This window comes from Rhea pennata, chromosome 15, assembly GCF_028389875.1.
Source record: "Rhea pennata isolate bPtePen1 chromosome 15, bPtePen1.pri, whole genome shotgun sequence".
Lineage (NCBI taxonomy): Eukaryota > Metazoa > Chordata > Aves > Rheiformes > Rheidae > Rhea > Rhea pennata.
This window is the reverse complement of record NC_084677.1, coordinates 16,259,244-16,281,936: the sequence shown is the minus strand read 5'-3', so window position 1 is coordinate 16,281,936 and position 22,693 is coordinate 16,259,244. Positions and strand designations below refer to the sequence as shown.

Below are 22,693 nucleotides of genomic sequence, written 5' to 3'. Positions count from 1 at the left end.
TAGACACCAGGAAACGAAGATTATCTACATGGATGAACCAGGAGAAGCCAGGAAGTTCTCAGTTTTGGCATGTCACTGCTGTACATTAGTGGAGTTAATCCTCATTACTAATCAGTTTACCCTATTAACACAACTTCACCCAGAGGCAAAGATGGGTCAGTCAGTAAATTTAAAGAAATTAGCCAAATGCAACTTGCTCTATAGCTGAGCAATCAACAACATGTAAGAGACAGGAAATATCTCCTATGCACTGAAAGCAAGCTGGGACCTTAATAGCTGGGCAGATGCTATTTTTCTTAAGGCACTCATTCCCGGCTGAGATTTTTTTCCTTTTAGAAAACTAGGAGTCATTTCCCCACTTTTCAGAATATCAAAAACGTGAGTGACATGTCAGTTCACCTTTTCCAGTTTTGCTGTCCACACAAAAAAAATCTCACATTAAACCTAATAATGACTTTAATGCATGCTCAAGCGTTTCATTCAGGTTCATATGACAACCTTAAGTCTTTTGGCATAGTAACTTCTGGCATATTTATGTGCAATTGGGGAGTTTTGTAGTGACCTTAGCATTCACAGCAGACTTTCCCAATTCATTCTTTTCAAATGCCAGTCCTAACACAACATTAAATGTTATTTTGCTTTTACTCTTGTTTTTATTTAAACTATCTAAAGAAACATGAATAGTTAGCAATATGTAGTCATAAACAACCCACATTAAAATGCTAGGACAGATTCAAAGAGATGTTTGTTGTGCATGTCCTATGTGCAGCAATACATTCTGTTCTCCAGCATGTCTAAGAGGATGATCTAGTTCACAGGACTTACCACACCACAGAGCAAAAACATCTGTACTCTTTCTGTACAGGAAAGATTAAATAGTTCAGACCAAGTAAATGTGGTTATTCTCTTTAAGGAACCAGCTTTAGTGTCTCTGCGCTGCATTCCCCAGTACTTCTTGGAAGGCTCATTAGCTTGGGCACAGCGCCACGCCAACGTGTTCGTACTGTTTACAGACCCAAGCTGACACTGCGCACATTCAGGCTGCCTAGCTGAGCCTAAGCTGACTTTGCATTGAGCTAGTGTGGATCCAGATACTAGCAATGTTTTTCCAGCATTTAGGCTGTCTCTACCTCTCTCAATTAATGGGAGACTGATTGCATCCAGGATTTTTATCCCACAGCTTGAGTGACATCACATAAAATGCACTTGCAAGAGGGGGAAAACTACATCAAGAGAGTGCAAACATAATTGGAGGATAGAACACTAATTTGAAAGCAACTTGGTAAATTGGAGAAAATTTCTGAAACCAACTAAGTTCAATAAAGACAATTGCAAAGTAGGACACAAGAAAAATCAAGGGCACAATCACAAAATAAGGAGTAACAGCTATGGCAGCTCAGTTGAAATGACTCAACAACACAGTGCTGTTGAAAAAAGACAAATGGCCTTTTAAGACTTAACAGGGGTATGACAAAACCTGTGACATAATTATACTGCTGTGCCTCATGACAGCAAAGCCTCAGTTGGATGATGTCTGGAATTGAACACCCATTTTAGGAGAGATCTATACAAACTGGAGAGTTGTCAAGAACATGAGTAAAAATTCACATGAAACTAATATATGAGCCCTGAGAAACAACTGCAAAACCCACTGGTTCGGTTAATTAAAAAGAGATAGTGCTGAAGGAAGAACAGAGAGGCTGACAATTTTCAAATATGTTAAAGCCTACTGCAAAGAGGACTATAATTATCTCTTGTGGCCTACCAAAGTTGTAATAAGAAAGATTTGGCTCAAAAGAAGTGAAGTTTAACTAAATATTAAAAATAATTGTCCCATACTTAGAAAATATTGCAGCAAGAGAACTCTGGACTCCCAATTGTTGGAGCGGTTACAACAAAACAGCTCTATCACACAGCAGGAATGGTCTAAAGTACTTGACCTTGGCTTAGAAGAGGTGTGCAATGCCCCCTCTGCTTCAACTCCACGACTGTTCACACATTCAGATTAATACTACAGTGTAATACAAAACACAGGGAACAGCTTGACAGGGAGGGGGAACGTGAGGACATTTTCATGTTACAGCTAAGCTAATCTAACAACTGACCGATGCAAAAAGGAGTTTTCTCTTTGCACTTAACTGGTATCTCCATGACTCCATAGTAAAATTTTTCACCTTGCCAGGCTGGCAGAAAATGTAGATTCATCGTGCCCGCGCACATACATGCACGTGTGTACATGCACATGCGCGTGTGTACATGCACACAGTGATGACTTCGACTCCTTCAGGAGGTTGAAACAGCTCACCAGAGGTCAAGACAAAAGATCAGTGCCAGAATGAGGGAAGGGCAGAGGAGATGCCCGTCTTGTTTCAGGGGCAGCCAGTCCTTCTGTCAGCTTAGCTGTAAGAAACTTTCAGCCTAGGCAATAAGGCCACAGACCAGGTTGTTAAACAGCCACATCCCTAATGCCTATATTCCTGTCCCTACCACACAGCTCTGGAAACCACGATTAGCTGCTCTGCTGCTGCTCAGGAAAGGACAGCAAAGACTAGGTAACCATGGCTCTTAGGATCAGGGTTGCTATACATCCTCACTGTCATTTTCAGATTACATAGACAATCTGCATACAAGCTTCTGCATTTTTGGATCAACGCATCATTCATTCGCTTCAGTAATACACCTAAAAAGGATCATAGGATATGAAAAGACTAGTCAGTATCGGGGCTGAGTACTTCAGTTCAGCTCCTCTGCATCTTACCTGCTAAAACAGGCCAAGAAAAATTGAGGTTTGCAGTTATCGGTAGTGCTATAAATCGATCCTGGAGGAGTTCTGCAGCATCCTTGCATCATGTTGTGCCTTTAACTAAAGGCAACACATGGCATTTTAACAAAACTGGACGGAGGGCTCAGCACAGTAGACCCATGGCTGTAGCTTATTTAACAAATTTTCTAATAATAAGGCAATAAAGAGCAACAAATGGAGATGAGATTCAAGAAAGATTACCCTTAGCTTTACCAGATATAGCAAAAAAAATGCACATCTCTAAACAACGACTACCAGAGAAAGCTTTACTACAGGGTCCTTTCTCAGAACAAGTTTGGCCTTCTCACATAAGCTAATCTCATATATCGTTGGAAAAAACTTAAGGACAGGTCACATCCTTGGAACAAAAAGATTAAACAAGTTACCAAGAGAACAAGAAAAGCACAGTTTTTTAGATTATCATTGCAGAAAAGAGGAAAAAGCAGAAAAACTCAAAACGAGACGATTCCTGAGTGCACACAGAGTATGCCAGGCACAGAAGATAGCCTCTATACTATGCTATCATATAGGTGCATCTTCGAACTAGTACATAAACTGATAACACGAAGACATGAATTATTCTACCAGTCACACGTGATTCTATTCTTTGCCCTGCACACTGATGATGGTTTCATCTACCTGTACATACTTCTGAGACTCCAGGAATACACAGGCACTACATGCCCTGATTCTCTAGAATAGTATAGACCAATTATTTTTATTCTTATTTTTATTTCTGTAACTCTAGGTTTCAAGCGGTTACTACAAAGGAAGTGAACTCTTGTAAGGGTGCAGGCTCAGTAAGCTAGACTGTGAGTTTACAGCCTGTCACATACTTCACACTAACTGCATGCTTGGGTTAAAACCAAGCACACAGACAAGCTAGCAGCATGTGATGTGCTTTAAGCTCCCATCCTTCTTATTTGAGGGTAACTTGTTCGCCTGTGCACGTCCTCCGCCTGGTAAAATGAGTCAGCATTACTAAAATATCTGGCAACATAAACAAACAAACCTCTTAATTTTTCATATAGCCCCTGTAAATAAAGGAGCTGTTTCAAGCAAGGCCGCAGATTGAAAATATTTGTTCTGTGAATTTAAATTAAGGAACATGCTTCCAAAGCAAAATAAATAGAAATGTTTTTGACCAAGCAGCTGAACAGTACATTGAATCTTGCACTAGAATCACAGGAAGTACAGTTTCAAAAAGATCTTGAGATGCTACCAGATCTACTCCTCTACCTCAAGGCAGAATTAACACTACCTAAATCATTCTTGACAGATATTTCTCTGAATTATTCTTAAAACACTCCAGTGACAAGATTCTACAACATCCCCAGATCCACTTGTATTCTTAAGTGTGCCAGTATCATCTTAGTAAATAGATGCATAGTTTAAGAACTGCAACAGCATTACTATGGAAGATGCACATAATGCACGAAGCCCACGCAGCCATGCTTGCCTACTACTACTATTAGAAGAAAATTTAATGCCTCAAACAGTCACAGTTTTACAACAGAGGTTTCCAAAAATGAGGGAGCAGACAACATTTTATTTCTATATTAGATAGAAACCTATTATTTCTATATTAGATATTTCTGTGCACCTGAGTTGGTATGGCATGAGCTGTTTTATTTCCCCATAATTTCCAAGGGGGAGGATAAAGTAACAGCTGGACAGAAGCACTATATGGGCCAAATCTGTCCTGTGCATACTTGACTACAATCATAAGGGGAAAAAAAATGAACAGATCAGAATACAAGTAAAAACATTTCTTTCCCTTTAGAGTAAATCTTTTGCTGTCTTAGAGCAGCAGAACATAACAGCAATTTTGGGACCACCACACAAAATTTCAGGATGAGGCAAGGAATGTGACAGGTCCACACGAGCTGGGCTCTGATCTAGATACGATGGAAAGTATTCCAGGAACTATTGCTGCTGGACAGAATATGAACCTGCATTAATGTTTCCCTGTTAAAGCAATCGCCGCCTTATATTTATATTTATGAATGTAGTATGTAATGAATGCAACTCATTTATGAATGAATATGAATTTATTGTCTCCCATAGCCAAGCTTAGGTTTAAAAATAAGGGAAAGGAAGAAGAAGAAGAATTTACATCTCAAACAAAATTATTTTTGAACCTTTTGGCAAGTTACCTAATGGGAAGTCAACCAATAAAGATTTTGCGTAAGTTTTTTTTTTCTTTTTTCTTTTTTTTTAAAAAAACGAGTACAAGAAGTATCAGCTTTGTATCTGTGATTTATTGTCTTCCACATTTTTATTTACCACTTGCATCACATCCACTTAATTTTCTCTACATACACAATAAAAATCCAATTCTATGGTATTCTCCCACCCTCACAGAGATTCTAAAGAACCTTTATGATCAGATCCTGTGAATCTGGGGAAAACTGTGGGGTAATTCTTCTAAGTGCTTGACACTTTGAGCATGCCTAATTACAGGTGCTTCAATTTATGCTGACAGTTAGAAACAAAGGTTTGCATAATAAAGCAGATTTCAGCTATGCAGACTTGATTAGAAGTTTTGAACATTTCACTATAGATGTATTAAAAGGATATGTATGGAAGGAATCTACTGCATTATCAGCATTATTTCTATATAAAACGTCAACACTTGATGGACTCAATAGGTTGGAATGGCTTCCAAAAATAGGTAGAACTGAAGTTTTTAGAACTCCAACAAAGATAAGCTTTTTAACATCCACTGCAGCCTACCATATGTAAGAACACACCAGATCCCAACATCCCATGGGAGAACTTTACATTGTATGTTTGAGAGAAGAGTCTGTATTGCCAGAAACAAAGCTATATTTTGCAGGTACAAATACCTCAACATAATAGATGTGATATCTCATAAAACTTTGCATATCCAGAGGCTCCTGTCCAAAACAAACATCCACATCAGAATAGGCAAAGTAAGCACAGAGAGTAAAAGGAGATACACTTGTGTGAAATGTGACAGCGGTTCTGTACTCTAAGCTCCATAAAGAGCACTGAAGTGGCAAGATTCAGAACAGGAGTGGATACGGTAAATGTTATAGCTAAACTAGGTGTCACAGGAAGAAGCTGACGTATTACGCTCTCAGAAAAAGGTGAAATAGCATGCAGCCATCCACAGTAATCACCTCTGTCTGGTTCTCTCAGCTAAAATGAGTAAGACTGAAAGAGACATTAAGTTCCACAGTAGAAACTGTACCAAACTCCTCTGAACTCCTATCTTGGCATATCAAGATCCCTAGAACAAATTTTGTCAGTTATGCTTCAACCTGATCCACCCTCTTTCAGGATCTCTTGGCAATGAAGCGTACTGGAGAATGTGTATATAATCTGGATCTCTCAAATTTTCAGAACACACAATAGAAGAAAACATCTTGCATACGTGGTACTGAAAATAAATCACATAATGCTTTAATATATGGGATTACGTTTGATTATCTGATCCTCATAACACTTAAAGATGAATCAGCTTGAGGACAAAGATAAAACACTGCACTCCAAGTGCACATGGCACAAAGAGCTGGAGAAGCAAAAAAACGCATGTATTTCTGCACAGAGAAAAGAACACAGGGAAGGTTGCATGTAGGTATATACCTTGCATTAAATGCTTTACTTCAACAGTGAAATCAGCCCCTTAAAACTGTAGTATGTACAGAGTTGAGTAACTTTGAAGAAGCTGAATAAAGCTATGGAGAAGCCCCTAAAGCAACCAAATAACTAAAATAGGAACAGCCTTGTCTCACACACTATGCAGTGCAAAGTTCAAGACATTGAAGTCCTACGAACAAGAGCATAAAAAGAATGATTAATCTGATAATCACAGGAAGGTCAGGGAGGACACTCAACATCTAAAAAGAACAGTAGTAGGCAAAGAACTGAACTAGGTCAAACACTACTACACAATTAATACAAAGCGTTTATGACAACCAAATTTGTAAGGGCTACTTGTTTTAAAGACTTCAAGATATTTTTATATGGCAACTGGCTGGCAAAGAAATAAGCCTTCACACAAAACCAAATACTTCAAAAGGTAGCATAAAATATTCTCTCTGCCCTCCCCCAAAGCAGTCAAACTTAAAAGCTCAGAGAGATCTTGCATGATCTGCACAGAAGCATAAGACTTAAGAGTGCGAATCCTGTGCAGATGGTATCTTTAAAGAACAAGAGGTACTCCCACTAAACTGACAAAATAAAATTCACACCCGCAGCCGTCCTTTTCCCCCCAATATCACACCATATGCTGCCTACAAGTTTTTACTCTTCCTCAAAACAGATTTCACAAATTAATAACTTAAGGAGTAGGCTAACTGCCAATAAAATTAAATACATCCAAATATATTAATATGCACAAATTATTGTTGATGAATTGGCACAGAGCTAGTCCAACAATCCACGACACACAAACCATACCACATGCTGTTTCTGCACATTCCTAGTCTTGGTATATACTGTATCTACCTTCTGTCCACACAAAGCCCAAATCTAGAAGCAGTTACGAAAGAGCAGAACGGAAGGTCATAGTAAATAAAATCTAAAAGTGATCCACAAGAGAACAAAACTCAGATGGAGAGTATTGGCCTTGTTGTCTTTATGCTCTCAGTAATGTCACAAAGCATATTAAAATACAATGGTAAATCAAAGGAAACCTTTAAAATAAATTGTAAGGAAACCACCTTCTCAGGGTAAGGGTATTTCTCTGCTTGGCCCCGACAAGAAGAGACAAGCATACATTAAGACTGTAATCCTTGTAGCTACACGGGCTAATTCTGAAGTTCCTTACCTGGCTCCTTATTAGGGATTATGAAACTACCTTTGCTCTGACTGCTTCACTATTCAAAAAAATCTCCATTTCAAAAAAGGCTTTATTTTTCAGAGGATCACTGCACAATATTGACCAAAAAAAGCTAGAATTTACAGCCTGGCATAGTGCATTCAAGAAAATGGGAAACATGTTGCTGAACTCTAGGTTTGCTTTCAAAGAAATGAAACAGAGATGCAGAAATCGGTATTTTATCATGTCTTCTTTCTTTAATACTAAGCAAAAAAAAAAAAAGTTTAAATAAAAGTATCCTATTTAGAGGGCAAGAATCTAAAATTCTGGCCATATTCTATTGTTGGATTTTTCCTGATAAGAAACCTCATGTTCCCACAGAAAACTGTCCAAGCAGGTATGTACTTACTGCATTTTTAGTGTTAAATATCTAGTGTTTTGACTGCATACTGAAGTTATATAACAGCTGAAGAAAGCACAGTGCAGAAATAGCATATCTACTTTACCCTTAGAGAGAGAACAAATAAATTAGTCAAACATTTTACACTTGAGAGTTGCCTCAGTACCGAGGCGGGGTGGGAAGGGGTGTGCCTTGGTACCCATCCAAGCAATGAAGTTAAATCTGAGGAAGTGCAGAAAACAATTTTATGAAGTCTAATTGTGACACAATCAGTGAACAAAAAGTGATGTGTGCGGATCAGTAACAACTATGGATTCCTTTCAAAAATCCGGAGGAAGAAAATCAGGTTCGAGTCAGATATTTGGAACATGATCCGAGTCCTGGATCAAGAACCCTGCCTTATAAAGAATTCCACATTGCGAACACACACAGTGCAGCTTCCTTTGTCTCAAATCCCCAAGAGCCACCTACAGTTACAGAATTAAAATGCTTTCTGTGCAAGTAATACATATGGCAATTTTCCAAGATGGGATAATAGAAAATTTGACCTCAGCTGCAATCTGCCTATTTCGCATACAAATAGTTTTAAGTTTGTGTAGTCTTCAAAGGTTATAGTAATAATATCCCAGGAGTTTAAGCTTTCTGGCTTTACAAAGTTTGGTGCTTACACCCGCATTTCATCATCTGTGATATTTTATATTACTGCTGCTAAACACATACATATACCTTGCTGTCTCTCTGTGCTTGATATCCCTACCAATAAAACAAGCAAAATGCCCATGTTTTCCAGAAAAAAATCCAAAACATTTACAAATGTTTTAGAATTCTTTATAACCTGTATGAAAACCCACTACTCCTGAGACAACATGAAATACATATAAAGGTGTATTTCCTCTAGCACACATTTATAGCATGTAACTGAATAAGTTGTTTTCAATACCAATCTATATCACCAACCTCAAGCTTCAAGATAACTACTCCTCAAAATACTTTTTGACATAGTTTCATTTTACTGGAAACAAAACAAAGACACAGGATTTATTCTGTATGCAGATATTCCAAAAACAAAGCATCTTATTTATAAGAGCTGCTAAGAATACTCCTGATCTACAAAATTCCAATAGTCTGAGTTTCTCCTGCAAGCCATACAGTTCTGCAAAAGATCACTGGAGTTGGGGAAGGGCAGAGAACCCAACAAGGGCCAGACCTCTAGAATGCAGAATTTCTTTTTCCAAGCCACCCCACTGCTATTGCCTGATAGTCTCTGGAGAAACAGTGTTGTATCAGCTGGTTTACACTTCAACTTGCTGAAGTATTCTCACTTGAAAGCAGGGCTAAATCCTTGTGAGAACAAAACATTTATTACATGTCCATTCTGAGTTCACCAAAATATATTTCCATGTATTGTGCAAAACAAATAGGTTATGCAGGACAGAGTAGCATCAATATTTACAAGCATGCTACACGAATATGTGAAGAGCAATTTTTAATACTTTTGAAGAATTAATTGTAGTACACTGGATCGGCTGAACGAAGTATTTTCTGTTACCAGGTCAGAACTGAATTGTATTTCCCAATCAGCTGTGATATTATGTTCCAGTTTTAAACAGTAGATGTATGACTCACCCAGAAATGTCCACATTTTTGAAAAAAAAAAAGAAAGTCAAGTGACTGTGCAGAAAGTCTGTATCTGATTTGCAAATATTGAGATCACAAAGAGAAGAAATTTACCTCTGTGTGCAATTCTTTTATCAAAGCCTCAAAGTGGACAAAGGCTCATCGCCATTGCAGTGTAAACACAAGACATGACTGAAGAACAGCCCAAACCAAAGACAGAACTAGCTGTCAAAAGTGTTCTACCTGTCCAGAAAGATAATCTAGCTAAAACCAAATAAGCTGACATCCCAAGCAGCTAAACACACCAGGGACTCCAATAACAATGCGGCCATCCTAAGGTACTCAGAAGGAATTAAATCATAGATAAAGCAATCTATGATTGCTGTGAAGATAAGCCATATCACGTACTGTTACAGCAGTTCCTGGGAATTAGCGCTGGCAACCTAGGTGACATGCACTCAAATGAAAATTAATACACAAAAGGCTACTGAAATATCAAATATAGTTCCCCTCCCCCCAATATTTTTGGAGAGACAGCTTTCTATTTTATATTGCTAAACAGGTAAACTTTGAAAGTCTAGCACGACTTTCTACAAGCAAAATATCTGCAACCATCTGCAAGCAGACATCAGCATATGGTTAAGAATTCTTGAAAAGATTCATCCCCACAAACTTCTCTTAAAATATCCTGCAAGCTTTGAGGGCAAAGGATTTATTTACTTGAACTCTCAGGTATCAAAAATATGCTATCAAATCCAATGGGTAGAGCTCATGACAAAGCAAAGGGGACCAAGAAGGATCTCCCTGACAGCAGAGTGGTATTTGTTTCTTATTTAATAACCCAAGATTTTACAAAGCAGTTTTCCAAATAGGTTACAGTCCTCATTAAAAAAAAATGCAGTCAGAAAACAAACATTTATCTGAGTAGTCTTGCAGGAAGTTTTTCATTCCTTTGTTGCACAGTAGTCCAAGAAATTTAAAAACTGGAGAAGAGACTTCAATTCAAAGTGCACTTGGTGTGCTCACAATTTCAAATATAGACCCACTACTGCTTTCAGGTCATTATTTTAAATTTAAGTTAGGGCTAAAAATTTGGTGCTGTATCAGGTCATGTTTTTCGTTCTGCTTTTCTATTTGAGCTACCTTTAAGTAACATTCACCTGAAAAAATAAGTACACCATAAAAATGGTACATTAACAAAAGACTTGCAAGTCTTAACATTGCCTTTAACACCTTCAAGTTACTTTTACTTTGGGCCATAAACAGTTGTCCTCGAACAGCTCACGGAGCTCTGATGGATGAAGAAATGCTTCTGGTAGCTTGTCTAGACAACTAGAAATAATTTCCAGGCCACTGTTCATCTCCTCTTGCCACCTTTACACCAGAGCTCTGTTGCAATATTTATTCCACTCGTGCTGCTCTTTCTCATATCACACTGCTTAGTGTTGCACAGCTGCAAAAACCACCTGCTACTCCAATGTAGCTATTGTTTTTTTGCCACCTCCCTCACACCTCATCATTCTTTCTGAAAAGGATTTGCTCATTCTTCTATAAAGGCCACTATCCCCTCTGCCTTTTTGCAGCATTGCAAATGGGAATCCCAGGTGGTTCCCGCTAATTATCCATCTGCCTTGGGAGTCTAATTCTTCCTATTGTTAATGTACCAATCTTCAGCCACAAAGTCACTTCATATGCTAATCAGAGACCAGCTGATCTCTAGCTAATACTTCATGTACTCAGGAGAGCGGATCTTCTGGGGGTATTAATGATAACAGAGCAAGACGAGCTTTGGAAAACAGTGCCCAAAAGATACTACATCTCTTTTGCTTCTAATTCAATACCGCAATAAAAAACTTGCTTGCAAATTTGAGCTTAGTAATTACCCTGAGTGCTGCCTCTCCCTATGCAACAAGAGACTGAAAATTTAGATCTTCTTTTTATGCCATTAGAAAATAACCTAATAATTTTTTAGTCTGAATCTTACCACACTTTTTATATAGAAGTTTTGGTGTTCACAGTATGCCTGAAAAATCAGCTTCAATCCAAAACCAAGATGAGCACTTATATGAAAACTAGTGTAGGCCATGATTCAACAGTATTGCTGCTGAAGACTATATATAGTGACTTAAACTCCTATTCTGCCCTCATCCTCAGTGTCCCCCATGGTATGCCATTACTTCCGTTTTGTTTCTTTTTAAATCAAGATTAGTTGCCTGATCTGGTTCACCTACAAACTGTACCAGCACAACCAAAAAGGTAGCATGCTACAGCACCTGAGGGACAGCAAAATCTGAGAATACCTTGAGCTGACATCACCAAAGAGCACCTATTTATAGTCTGAGTTGACTGCGAACTCTTCTTGAACGTCTTCAAATCCAGAAACTTCATCAGCATTTCAAGTTCGCCAACTCCTCAGAGTATGGCGCACACATTGTTAAAATCTGAACTGCGTAAGGATTTGCATCTCATGGCTTCTATGATGTAGATGGTTCTCAATGGTTCCTCATGGTTAACAGTATGTTCCCAAAAAAATCATTCTGAAGACACTTACTTGCAACACTGGGAATAGTCCTTTGCTTAGATCCCAAAAGGCAGGAACCAGTGTGATTTCTGTAGTCTGCAGCCCGATGTGAGTTTTCATTTGAAGAGCAATTTGCTGAATGGCAGAATAGCGATTCAAGCAAAAAGTTATCTGTGTATCTTCTCGCTAGGTAGAAAATAGCTATCAGATGGGAACATATCATTTCAAATGAGAACCAAGCAAGATTTATGGATTCCCTCCCCACCCCTCCTTGAGGATATGGACAAGTTGTTCCATCTTCAATGGGTTTCAGACTGTCACATAAATGGAAGTATCACTTTGTTTTGCTAACTCAAACAGTAGGAGTTTTTCAAAGTATTTCCTTTAATAAAGTACCAGTTCAATCCTTCATTATAATGTATTCACTTCATAACTTCATTCTTCAGACTTAATTTATGGTGCTAATGAAAGACAGAGGATACTGCAGCTGTATGAAAGTTCAAACAGCTCAGAGAAAGTAGTGCACACAGTCTGCTGTTTGAGAAGCATGGGGTTGCTATAAATCTGGAATTGAAAAAAAAAACCTTTACATTCAAAGGGGGTTTTGCCATAGAGAAACAAACGCTCAACCAAATGTTATGTAAACAGTTATATATGTAACAGGCAATTACAACACAGTATATTTTACCACTGAGTTATGTCCTAGATATGAATAATGAAAATTTGAATGTATTCTATGATTAGAGCAAAAATCTTAAGCCCTCTACAGACAAGTTACATAGAACCTTCTCTAAGCCATGCCACATCTGGGTTTCACACCATTTTCCCATCTACTTTAGTTATAATACTATATACTTCACTTGGACAAACACTCAAGTATCAGGCCAATAACCATTTCAAAAGGTCATCACACAGCAGTTAAAAATATCCTGTCTCCCAATCGTTATTAGTGTTTCTCCAGAGGTAGGATGGAGGAGGAAGAAGAAAACAAGTACCTGTTTTTCTCTTAAAATAGCTTTGTAGAGAATGTTTTATAGGTAAAAGGTAGCTGGTTAGGCTTTAACAGATTCTGTACGTAAATAGAACTGATCAACAAATGTGCAATGCTTATAGATGGTTATCAACATAATCTTCATTTTCAGAACCAATAAAACAGTTTATCATGCGCACTCTCCAAACCATTTACCTACTTCAGAAGGTAAACTAGATTCACTAATATCTGTTATAGAATTAAAGCTTGATGTCAAAAGAATTGAGTATTAGAGAGACATGGGAATGTTCGGATAACTGCTGCATTTCAGTCTGCTGACTGATCTGAAACCCCAAACAGATGAGTCAGTGTAAAGAAAGTGAAGGGAAAGACTCTAAAGCAGGTATATATTTAGCAGCAGGTTAGATGGAGAGAAAAGGCTCAAAGACAACGGCAGGTCTTTTTTTCCTTCAGCTAAACCCCCAATGTATTTTTGTGAAAGAAAGCTAGTCTTTTGCTTTTAACTGTAGCCCAAAACTGCATTATGTCTCCTGGGCGCTTTGATTTTTTTCTCTTTCTATCTCAGCATATAGACAGCTCTAGGGCTCCGTAGGAGAAATTATTAAAAGCACGCCTGCAGAAGTAAAGAGATCAGTCATTGCCCTTATCCCCTGTGTTTCATGAGCACTTCCCCAACCCATGCAGCATTGTATGAGACTTCAAGCAAACAGTAATGTCCTTTTTAAACAGGCTGAAAAATTTAAAGTCCTTTAAGAACAGGCATAGTGTTCCTACAATTGGTATGAGAAACAAAGCACAAATGTGTTTCATTTCTTCAGAAAGGTCACATCCACCTTCAGAGTTCTACCAAATCAGCTTTTTTTGTCCTGTGTCTAAGTAATCTGTAAGAGTATTTACAAGATATATCAGTTTCATAAAATGCTTAAAATCCCAACATGAAAAAGATACAAGCGATCTCTAGTTACTTTTTCCTAGGCTGTTTGAAGTTTCTGAAGTCCAGATGTTTTCCCAACTCTTTCTTGTTCCACTGCAGCAAATATACAGTCTTTTCTTTAATGTTACTATTGTATCTGCATTTTCAGCTTACTCTACTTCTCAATTTTTTTAAATAAATATACACATATCTTTTGGATGATATAATTTTACTATATTAGAAACATTAGATTATAAAGTTATATTGAAAAGTTGTATGATTATGCTGTAAACCATAACTTGGTAGGCAGGTTCTGGCTTCTAATGCCTAAAGCTACATCTCCAAACTTGCATTATCACCATTAAAATGTTATCATGCATTTAACAGCAAAATGCCCACTAACCTTCACTACAGGGGGTCAGGAAGTTGATTTTAACCCTCTACTTCCCAAACTAAAGACTGCAGAAAAAAAATGAAAGGTATGGTTCATTTTTACTACCCGTACCCAGATGCTCTTCAGCCATAGATACATGTTTGTATTTGAGAGTTCTTTTGCTCGGGACTACTGAACTCTGCATGCTAAACATTTGACAAGCATTTGAAAACTGCCATTTGAAGCTCACTGGAGAATGAACTATCATATCCGATTCAATACGAAACTGAAGAGAACCTGTTCGGTTTATAATAAGAAACAGAAAGACATCACTGTCCTTATTCTATCTGCTAAAAATCCAATTAACCAATAGAATGCTATAATTTGTGATACATCTGAAGTATTTTCCTTCATCGAATTGCATGAGATCTGCAGTTAAGAGAGTTAAGATACTGAGTTAGTATCATCGAATTCTGCTAGTCTTTAAATACACATTGTTAAAGAGTTTCCTGTTTTGTAGTTGTTACACAGATGAACCATCATCAGTACCTGCAGTGACAGAGCAAACATCCTTCTACAGTGAGAGGCAAATGAAAGGTAGTATAAAATAAACTTTAGAACAACAAAATAAATCTAAAGACATCCACTACAACAGCCTAAGGGCAAAAATATTAATGGAAAACCAAAAGAATTTTGAAAATACAAGTGACCATGTATGAGTTTGGGAAAGAATTTCTAGAACTTACCTATGGTGCAGTTTGTGGTTATTTTTCTTCGCTTGGGGTTGTGTCGTAGCAATTCTAACTCTCGTTTGGTTGGCTCCCATGTTGAATACTTTTCTCCAATGCCTATGTAGATGAAAAGAAAGTTTCAGGAAGTTGTTTAGTAAAAGGATTTAAAAGCCTGTTCAAGCAAAACTTTGCAATATGCTGTCCATTAAGTTAGATTCAATCTAGACACAACTACAAGAGACTAATTTAGAAACACAGCAACTGACCAACTGATCTCCCAACAAACAAGAACTAAAAGCAGAAAGAAGGAAAAGTTACTTGTACATAATACCCTTCCATTCCCAAAAAAGTTTTCCACTACCAAATTATAATTCCTGCTTTGGTTAAAAAGAAATTCCAGCACAACAGTCAATTCACTTTACTCAAAAATCTCCCCCTCCCCTTTTGGTGCTCTTTGCAGGAGGTCCAAAAACAGCACCACTGTATAATTTTAGGAGAAGATACAGGACAACCAAGTAGTATTTTGTCATTGAAATCTGACGAGTTATTAAACAGATCCAACTTAATGGACAGATACAGTTTTAGTCTTTACAGATGCAAAGCAGAAATTAGTAATTCACAGATACTAAACAACATATGCTATAATTACACGTTTTTGTACATACTATCACGGAATACAATTTTTCCTTATAACCACTGCTGCAGCAGCAGCAATTAGCAAGTTTACAGTATTTGATATTCATTCAGTAGGTACTGGAGTATCTACAATGTTACCATGAAATGTAGGTAGAAGTACAAAAAATCCCCAAACAAACAAAAACTCCCGTCAATACTTAACTACCCTTTTTCTGGGAAAATATTTTTTCTCATGAGTTGCAGCTGAAATCTGCCATTATTCTTTTAAAACATCAATATTTTATTTCAAACACATTTCTTTTGTTGAAAAGAAAGGGGAGTAGAAATGAGTCAGGTAATCAGTAAGAAGAACAGATGAGAAGTAGGCACAGAGCTGTGTTCAGTGTAAGCCTGGTTCAAGAAAAATAGCAGTGAAGCCTCGTGTGCTGCCCAGCTCAGTACTGCTGCAGCATTCTATGCAGCAAAAAGAAATTGCTGCACAAGGTCAATTACAGTGAGTCACAAAAGCATCCCGGCATTAAAAGTAAAGAATAATAGGATGACAAGCAATCTATTCTAAAACTAAGGATTAAAGTCAATTAAGAGTCAGATTTTTCACAGAATGCATGCAGCTGAAACAGTGCTGTGCTACAAAAAATAAATTATAAATCATACATATGAAAAGGAGAGTAGAAAATACAGCTAGAGGCTTACACATTCTGCATAATATCCATTAAATTTTAATAGCTCTTTGATCTTCATTTTCAGAAATAGCTATGCTTGTCAGAAGTTACCCACCCAAAAATGTTCAATTCATAGTTACTGCTGACCCTCCAGGTTCTAGGAATAAAAGGTCTCATTTCTTGATTCTTGAGGACAGTAAAGTTCATATTTACATGGTTGCATTTAAAAAAAAAAAAAAAAAAAAACTCACTTGATTCAATACATTAGGCAAAAAGCATAAGAAAGAAAACCAAAAATCACAGTCCCTTTTCTTTATCCAAAGTTCAGCATGAAGCAACACACCCAGAAAAACTGAAGAGGAAACTAACTACTGTGTAACAGATTGATGAGATGAAATAGCTGCAATGCTTTGAATACACTATAAAGTATGCATAGGCAAACGTTGAATGAAGCAACTTTACAGAGATGCACATATGGGCAGTTCACATACAACAGAACATTGGCTTGCAACAAGTTTTGTATTAGATATCTTCAGCAAACCTTTTCATATTTGTAATATTCTTATGTGAATTTATATAAATCTGTTTGTAAGAAAAGCTCAGTATTCTTTTCAGCACCTCGTTACTACCACCTATTGCACTAGCCAACAGTAAATTAAGCCTCGTATTCTTTTACACTACAGCTTAAGCATGGCACAGTTAGAGTAATTTGACAAAAGGATGAGCCCTCACAAAAAAAAAAAAAAATTAACACAAATAAACTTGGGTATGTTAAACTCCTGTCTTTTTTTAAAAAAAATCAAATATAGCAAAATTAGCACCTGCAAACACATGTGTGCTCAACTTTACACCTGCAATAGTTCCACATATGTCAGTGGGAGTACTCATATAATTATATATCCATATATAATTATGTTGCTTAAATGCTTAAAGGATTGGGACCAAAGCATTTCATAACAAGTTCAACTCTAAGTAAAGTTAAATAAAACAGACTGGATTATTTTGCAGGTTTCTGAGTGAATCAAATGGTATTTAATTAAAAAGAAATCAAATCAAACAGAAAACTACAGATAGTTAATGCCACAACAAGCATATAGAGGCAAAATAGAAAACTTTCTTACAGAAGTCTCTCATCAAGAGTGCAAGTTTAAGTCAGAGAGAAAAATAAATAATAAAAAGAAACCTCATAGACTCAAGTCAAAGTATTCTTTTTCATTCTGAATTCGTCCTATATAATTTAAGAATGTTGAGATTTTCAGGTTGAAAATTTAGAGAGAAAGAAAAAGAAAAGAACAACCCCTCCCACCCTCTAGTTCTATTCATTAGGGTTGGTTCAATGTTTTGAAGTGAAATAACAAAAATAGGTTTAATAATACTCATGGATGTGCCAAAAACCCCTATATAAATTACCTTAAACAGAAAGATTTCCAGAACATGCACAAATTACCATTTAAAGCAAAGTAGTATTATTGGGAATGAAAACTCTTATTTTCAAAACAATGCTATCAAATAGCCACAATTTAAAGTTAGCATGTCAAATCTGCATCCAAGAATTAATTTCATTAGGACAAACATGTGGATTTTCATTTTTTAGAGATTAACTAGGGACACATGGGCAAGTAAAATAAAAGGGAATGAAGGATCTAATTTACAGAGTCAGTTTTGCAGGTAAACATTAATATAGCTTGCTTACTTGGCTATCCTTTAGCAAAAGCCCCTTATTCCTTCCCCCCCGCCCCCAAGAATCTGAACATTAATTAGGACAAAATACTCAATGTATTCTCACTTCCTTCATTATTAAGTATAATAATAACTGATACCACAAAAAAACTGTAGAATTGCAACATGTTCAGAGCTATACCATGTAATCTTGAATTACTGCTGGACTTGTGAACTCATCACACTAAAGAGAGAGTTAACATTGTAGGAATATGAAATGAATCTAATGATATTCGGGGTTTTTCTTAAAGTTTCTTCTCCAGGCATCATGTTGTTATGTGAATATCTATTAAAAGTATGTAGTAGTACCTTCCAAGCACTGCAGGCAGAAATTTGAAAATATACAACATATACACTTTAATTTTTAAACCAATCTCAGTTTTTGCAGACTGGATTCACTTTTTTTTTTTTCTTTAAACAAAGTTACAGTAGTTTCTTAGACAGCACTGAGGTAAATCTAACTGTAGCAGAAAAGTAAGAGCAAAACACTGTGTTAGTGAACTGCACTAATCTCGACACTCAGTTTGAAGGGAGGGTCCCTCCCTTTATGAACTCCCAGGTACCATGAGTCACTGAAAACAGGTATGAACTGACACAATGTTGGAAGGGAAAATTTCTCTATTACTTTTTTATTTCTCAGACTAATTTGCTGAGAAATACACATAGTTTCATGACACAAAGCCATAAAATAAAAGCTCCTATGCTATAGCTTTAAAGAAAAAATGTCTGTATTGTGTACTCCAGTAATTTAAAACGGAGGAATAGAGAGCAATTTATAACTTCATTGGTCATTGCTGACATGTTCTCCAGCAACAGCAGATGTGATGTACATTAAATATAAATATATTCTATTCATTAGTCAGTTAACCAGTACAGAGGAAGTTTTTTGTTTGGAGTTTTTTTGGTCTGTCATTTCCTCTCAGTTACTCTTCACTTCAGCACACACCGTTGAGGTCCACGAAGACAGGATGAACAATCCCATTTAATAGTCTCTTAATACTCTTGAGCAAGTGTTATACCAGCCTAAAGTCCATCAGAGGACAGACTGGCTGTATCTTGGAACAGACCTACTGTGCCAGAAGGCACAAATAATTATGTTGCCCTTAATATGTGACAAAATGCTCTGAATTTATGCCTTCAAAAAGAATTGAGGGGCTCTCTTCTATAGCACCGTGAGCAAGCGTAATACTATTGTAGTGGACAAATTTTAAGATATATTTTAGAAAGAATTGAAGAAATGTTCAAGAGGTGTGTAGCCTAAAAGTAAGTTAAAAAAATTTCCTTATTTTCTTGCTTTGAAGCAAGTACTTTGTGCTAATGGATTTTATATCATGTTTTCTTCTTCTAGAACTTAGCATGTACCTTCACTATCCTTCTTTTCTAGCTAGATTTCCTCAAAATAGGGAGTAAACAAGTAGTAGAATGCAATCTGTAGTTGGAACTGAGTTAAAGCAGCTATAGTTTTGATATGCCATCAGAAAAACCTCTACCTAATACAATGTTAGCTATTTTTAAAATTGGAAATGAGGTTAAGAATAGTCTGAAGCCCTATCACAACCCTGACTAAAGCAGTCACATCGAAACACGATGCCATGGATTTGGTAAGAGTAGTCCATTACTAGACAGAAGTTTCTGTCTTCAAACACTGACCTCCCACTTTAAGAAAACATACCCCTAAAGGCCATGGAAAATGAAAGGTGGTAAGCATCTATAACTGATGCTTAAAAACTACTCAGTTTGGTCAAGATAAATGCTACTTCCTTTCCCTTCCAAAAACGGAAAAAAAGCTTGTTTCGGTGTAGCTCTATCAAGGAAAGGGTATATGAAATTAAGTCTACCATAATTATTTAATCATTGGAACATATCCAAACAAGAGAAAAACAATTTGCATGATAAAACTGTCATTCTTAACTGTGATTCATGTCTAAAATGGCAGGATAATCAGCAAAGGGACGCTTGTTAGTCAAGTGCGTCGCCAGCCCACGCTTCTTACCTGTCATTGTACACTGGTAGTGAGAAACCACTGTTGGGGTGAAGGCTAAAAAAGAAAAAATTAGGGAAAGCAAACTGAATAATAAAACAAATGTGTGTACATATATTTGTGTGTAAATATTTCTACATAGATACTGTGAGTGTACCATGAAAGCACAGGTGTGTATGTAAGTAAAGCTGGCACGTTCTATTAAAAAAATAATAAAAAAAAGAAAAATCACACACAAAAGTGGCATTTCATGTGAGGGAAACAGATTTCTTGCCTTTATTATCCAAGTTAGCCTAAAGGAACAGATTGTTACATTCTCTAATCCTGCAAAACTTAAATACTATTAGAGAGAGATATGTGTTAGGTAAAGTTAGATATTTTTATATTTGTAATTAAAATAAAATAGTTCTGCTACAATTCAGTGTGGTGTACATATTAAACTAACAATCTAACTCCTGGAACTAACTCCTGGAAAACGGTATCTATACATCTGTCTCTCCCATAGCCTATATAGTACTATCTGTAAAGAGCACTCTCTTCCCTTTACTATTTTTTGCCATTGACAAATGGGAGGGACAGGTATGATTAAAAACAAAAACAAGAAATTCAGGCAGGAAAACCAAACCTTGTAATTTCCAAGCTTTTCGTTGTTCTTCTTTGGCAATTTGTTCCATGTCTTTGTCGTATATGTAATCTTGACACATAAAGCAGTATATACCCCCATACAAAAGGTCTATGGCTGCAAAACAGAAGGGAATTTGGGGAGAAGGAAAAAAAGAAAAAAAAAAAAAAAAAAAAAAAGATGTGAGTTTATAAAATAGAAGACATTTTAAAGCAGGCTTCCAAGTTAACACTATTTCTTCTCTGCAATCCACAAAAACAAAAAATAATCTGTACCTTAGAATCTGAAAAAAACCCAGGGAAAACTTTTCAGTTACAGTGCAAGTTATTCAATATGTTCTGGCACAGCAAGCCAACAAGGCATTAGCTGCCTCAGAGTTCTTTGTAATTCACAATATACATTTTAGACAAAGACAGATATAAGTAGCCAAGAGAGATAATTAAAGTGACTGATTGCAGCATGTGCTGAAATAGTACTGTACCACAATGTTAAGATTTGATATGCAAGTCTGAATTCTCTCTTCTATGACTTAAATAATTTCTATCCAAATCCATTAAAGTAATTAGAAGGTATCTACTTAAAAATCCAGTTGAAAAATCAAAGCAAAGAGAGCACTGAAAACTCAAAAATGTATTTGTCGAGGGTTACAGTTTTCCAGAGTGGTTTATTCCATAGGTTAGATGCCATTTCCTAGGCTCTTTTAAAATGGACATAGAAACACTGAACAATGCTTTAAATAAGCAAACAAAATGGACCCTAAAAAAGGGCCAATAAAAGAAAGAAATCAGAAAAATTTTGCTACATTTTGCTACAACGCTGACTGATGAAGTAGTAAATGAAAACTCATCCTAGCAAACTGCTGATTTTCAGGACATCAGAAAAGACAAAGTCATAATCAACAAAGAAAAGAAACAAGTTTTCAATGGGCACTAACAAATTCTTAGTCTGGCAACCAAAATACAACCTGCACCTTGGAGACAGCCAAGAAACACACCACCATCTTCCTTCAAGAGCATTTCCTCCATTTATATTATTTTCAAAATCTTTTTATTCCCAGGTAAGAAGCCTTATTAAAATACTCTCGCTGTAAAGGAAATACATTTTAAAGGAAGCCACTACCACATTAGGTGGACAAACAGTAGGGAATAATTCTGAACGTATAAATAGGCAAGATTCCATGCGACTCGCATGCACGCAGCTGGCACCCTGCTGCCTGGTGCCACGGGCAAATAAGGGTAAATCCTTTGCGTTCCCTGCCAGCGAGGCGCCCAGCGCTCAGAGCCCTACCCGATCCCTGTCGCAGTTGGGCCAGGAGATGAACTGTGGGCTACGTCACCTGCTAGAGGTGAGAACGGCCCATGGCTTCAGCGGACATGGAAATTGCAACACTTACCACTGCAGGGAATTCGGGAACTTTTTGATCAGTGCTCCACCTCTAACTTTGATAACAAAATCTGTTTGGTAAGGTTTCTTCCTAACTGTGCCTTATTCATCCTTCAGTGCCAATGCATCTCTTACCTCCCCTCACTTAGTCCTCTTTTCCCTCCCCTTCCAAAAATCACTTTTCCCATGACTATGTTGTATTTTGCTTGCTGCCTCCTCTAGTAGGTAATAAACAGAAAAATAACTTAAAGAAGTTTCCTTAATGTTTATTTGCTCTCATCTTTCTTGTGTGTTTCCTTATTTTAATCATTTTGTTTTGTCTATTTGGACTGCAATCAACTTGTAGAAGAGGCTGAGGGCTGCCTGTATTATCTTCTACAACGTCCGAAACAGCAGAACTCTGATGAGGCTTTGGAGAAGCTAAACTCCTGTAACAGAGTATCACTGAAGTGGAGGAGAATCTTAGCTGCAGTGGAGATCAATGGTGAAAGAACTATGGTATGTCAGAAAAACCACAGGTAAGCTACGCATAGTTAGTATGAATTATACAGC

The 22,693-nt window shown here is 36.9% G+C and overlaps 1 protein-coding gene across 5 annotated transcripts in view; it reads right to left on the bottom strand.

Moving 5' to 3' along the window:
- Positions 1 to 22,693, bottom strand: part of USP22 (ubiquitin specific peptidase 22) — a 110,576-nt gene that overhangs the window by 37,845 nt on the left and 50,038 nt on the right. For 2 of the 5 annotated variants that reach the window (XM_062588397.1, XM_062588396.1), the window contains exons 3-6: positions 20,762 to 20,875; positions 20,149 to 20,193; positions 15,154 to 15,255; positions 12,161 to 12,316 (exon numbers count right to left, since the gene is read on the bottom strand). In XM_062588397.1, coding sequence (XP_062444381.1) covers positions 12,161 to 12,316; positions 15,154 to 15,255; positions 20,149 to 20,193; positions 20,762 to 20,875 — 417 coding nt within the window. The remainder of the gene's footprint in view (positions 1 to 12,160; positions 12,317 to 15,153; positions 15,256 to 20,148; positions 20,194 to 20,761; positions 20,876 to 22,693) is intronic. The other 3 variants (XM_062588394.1, XM_062588395.1, XM_062588398.1) reach the window with 3 other exon arrangements.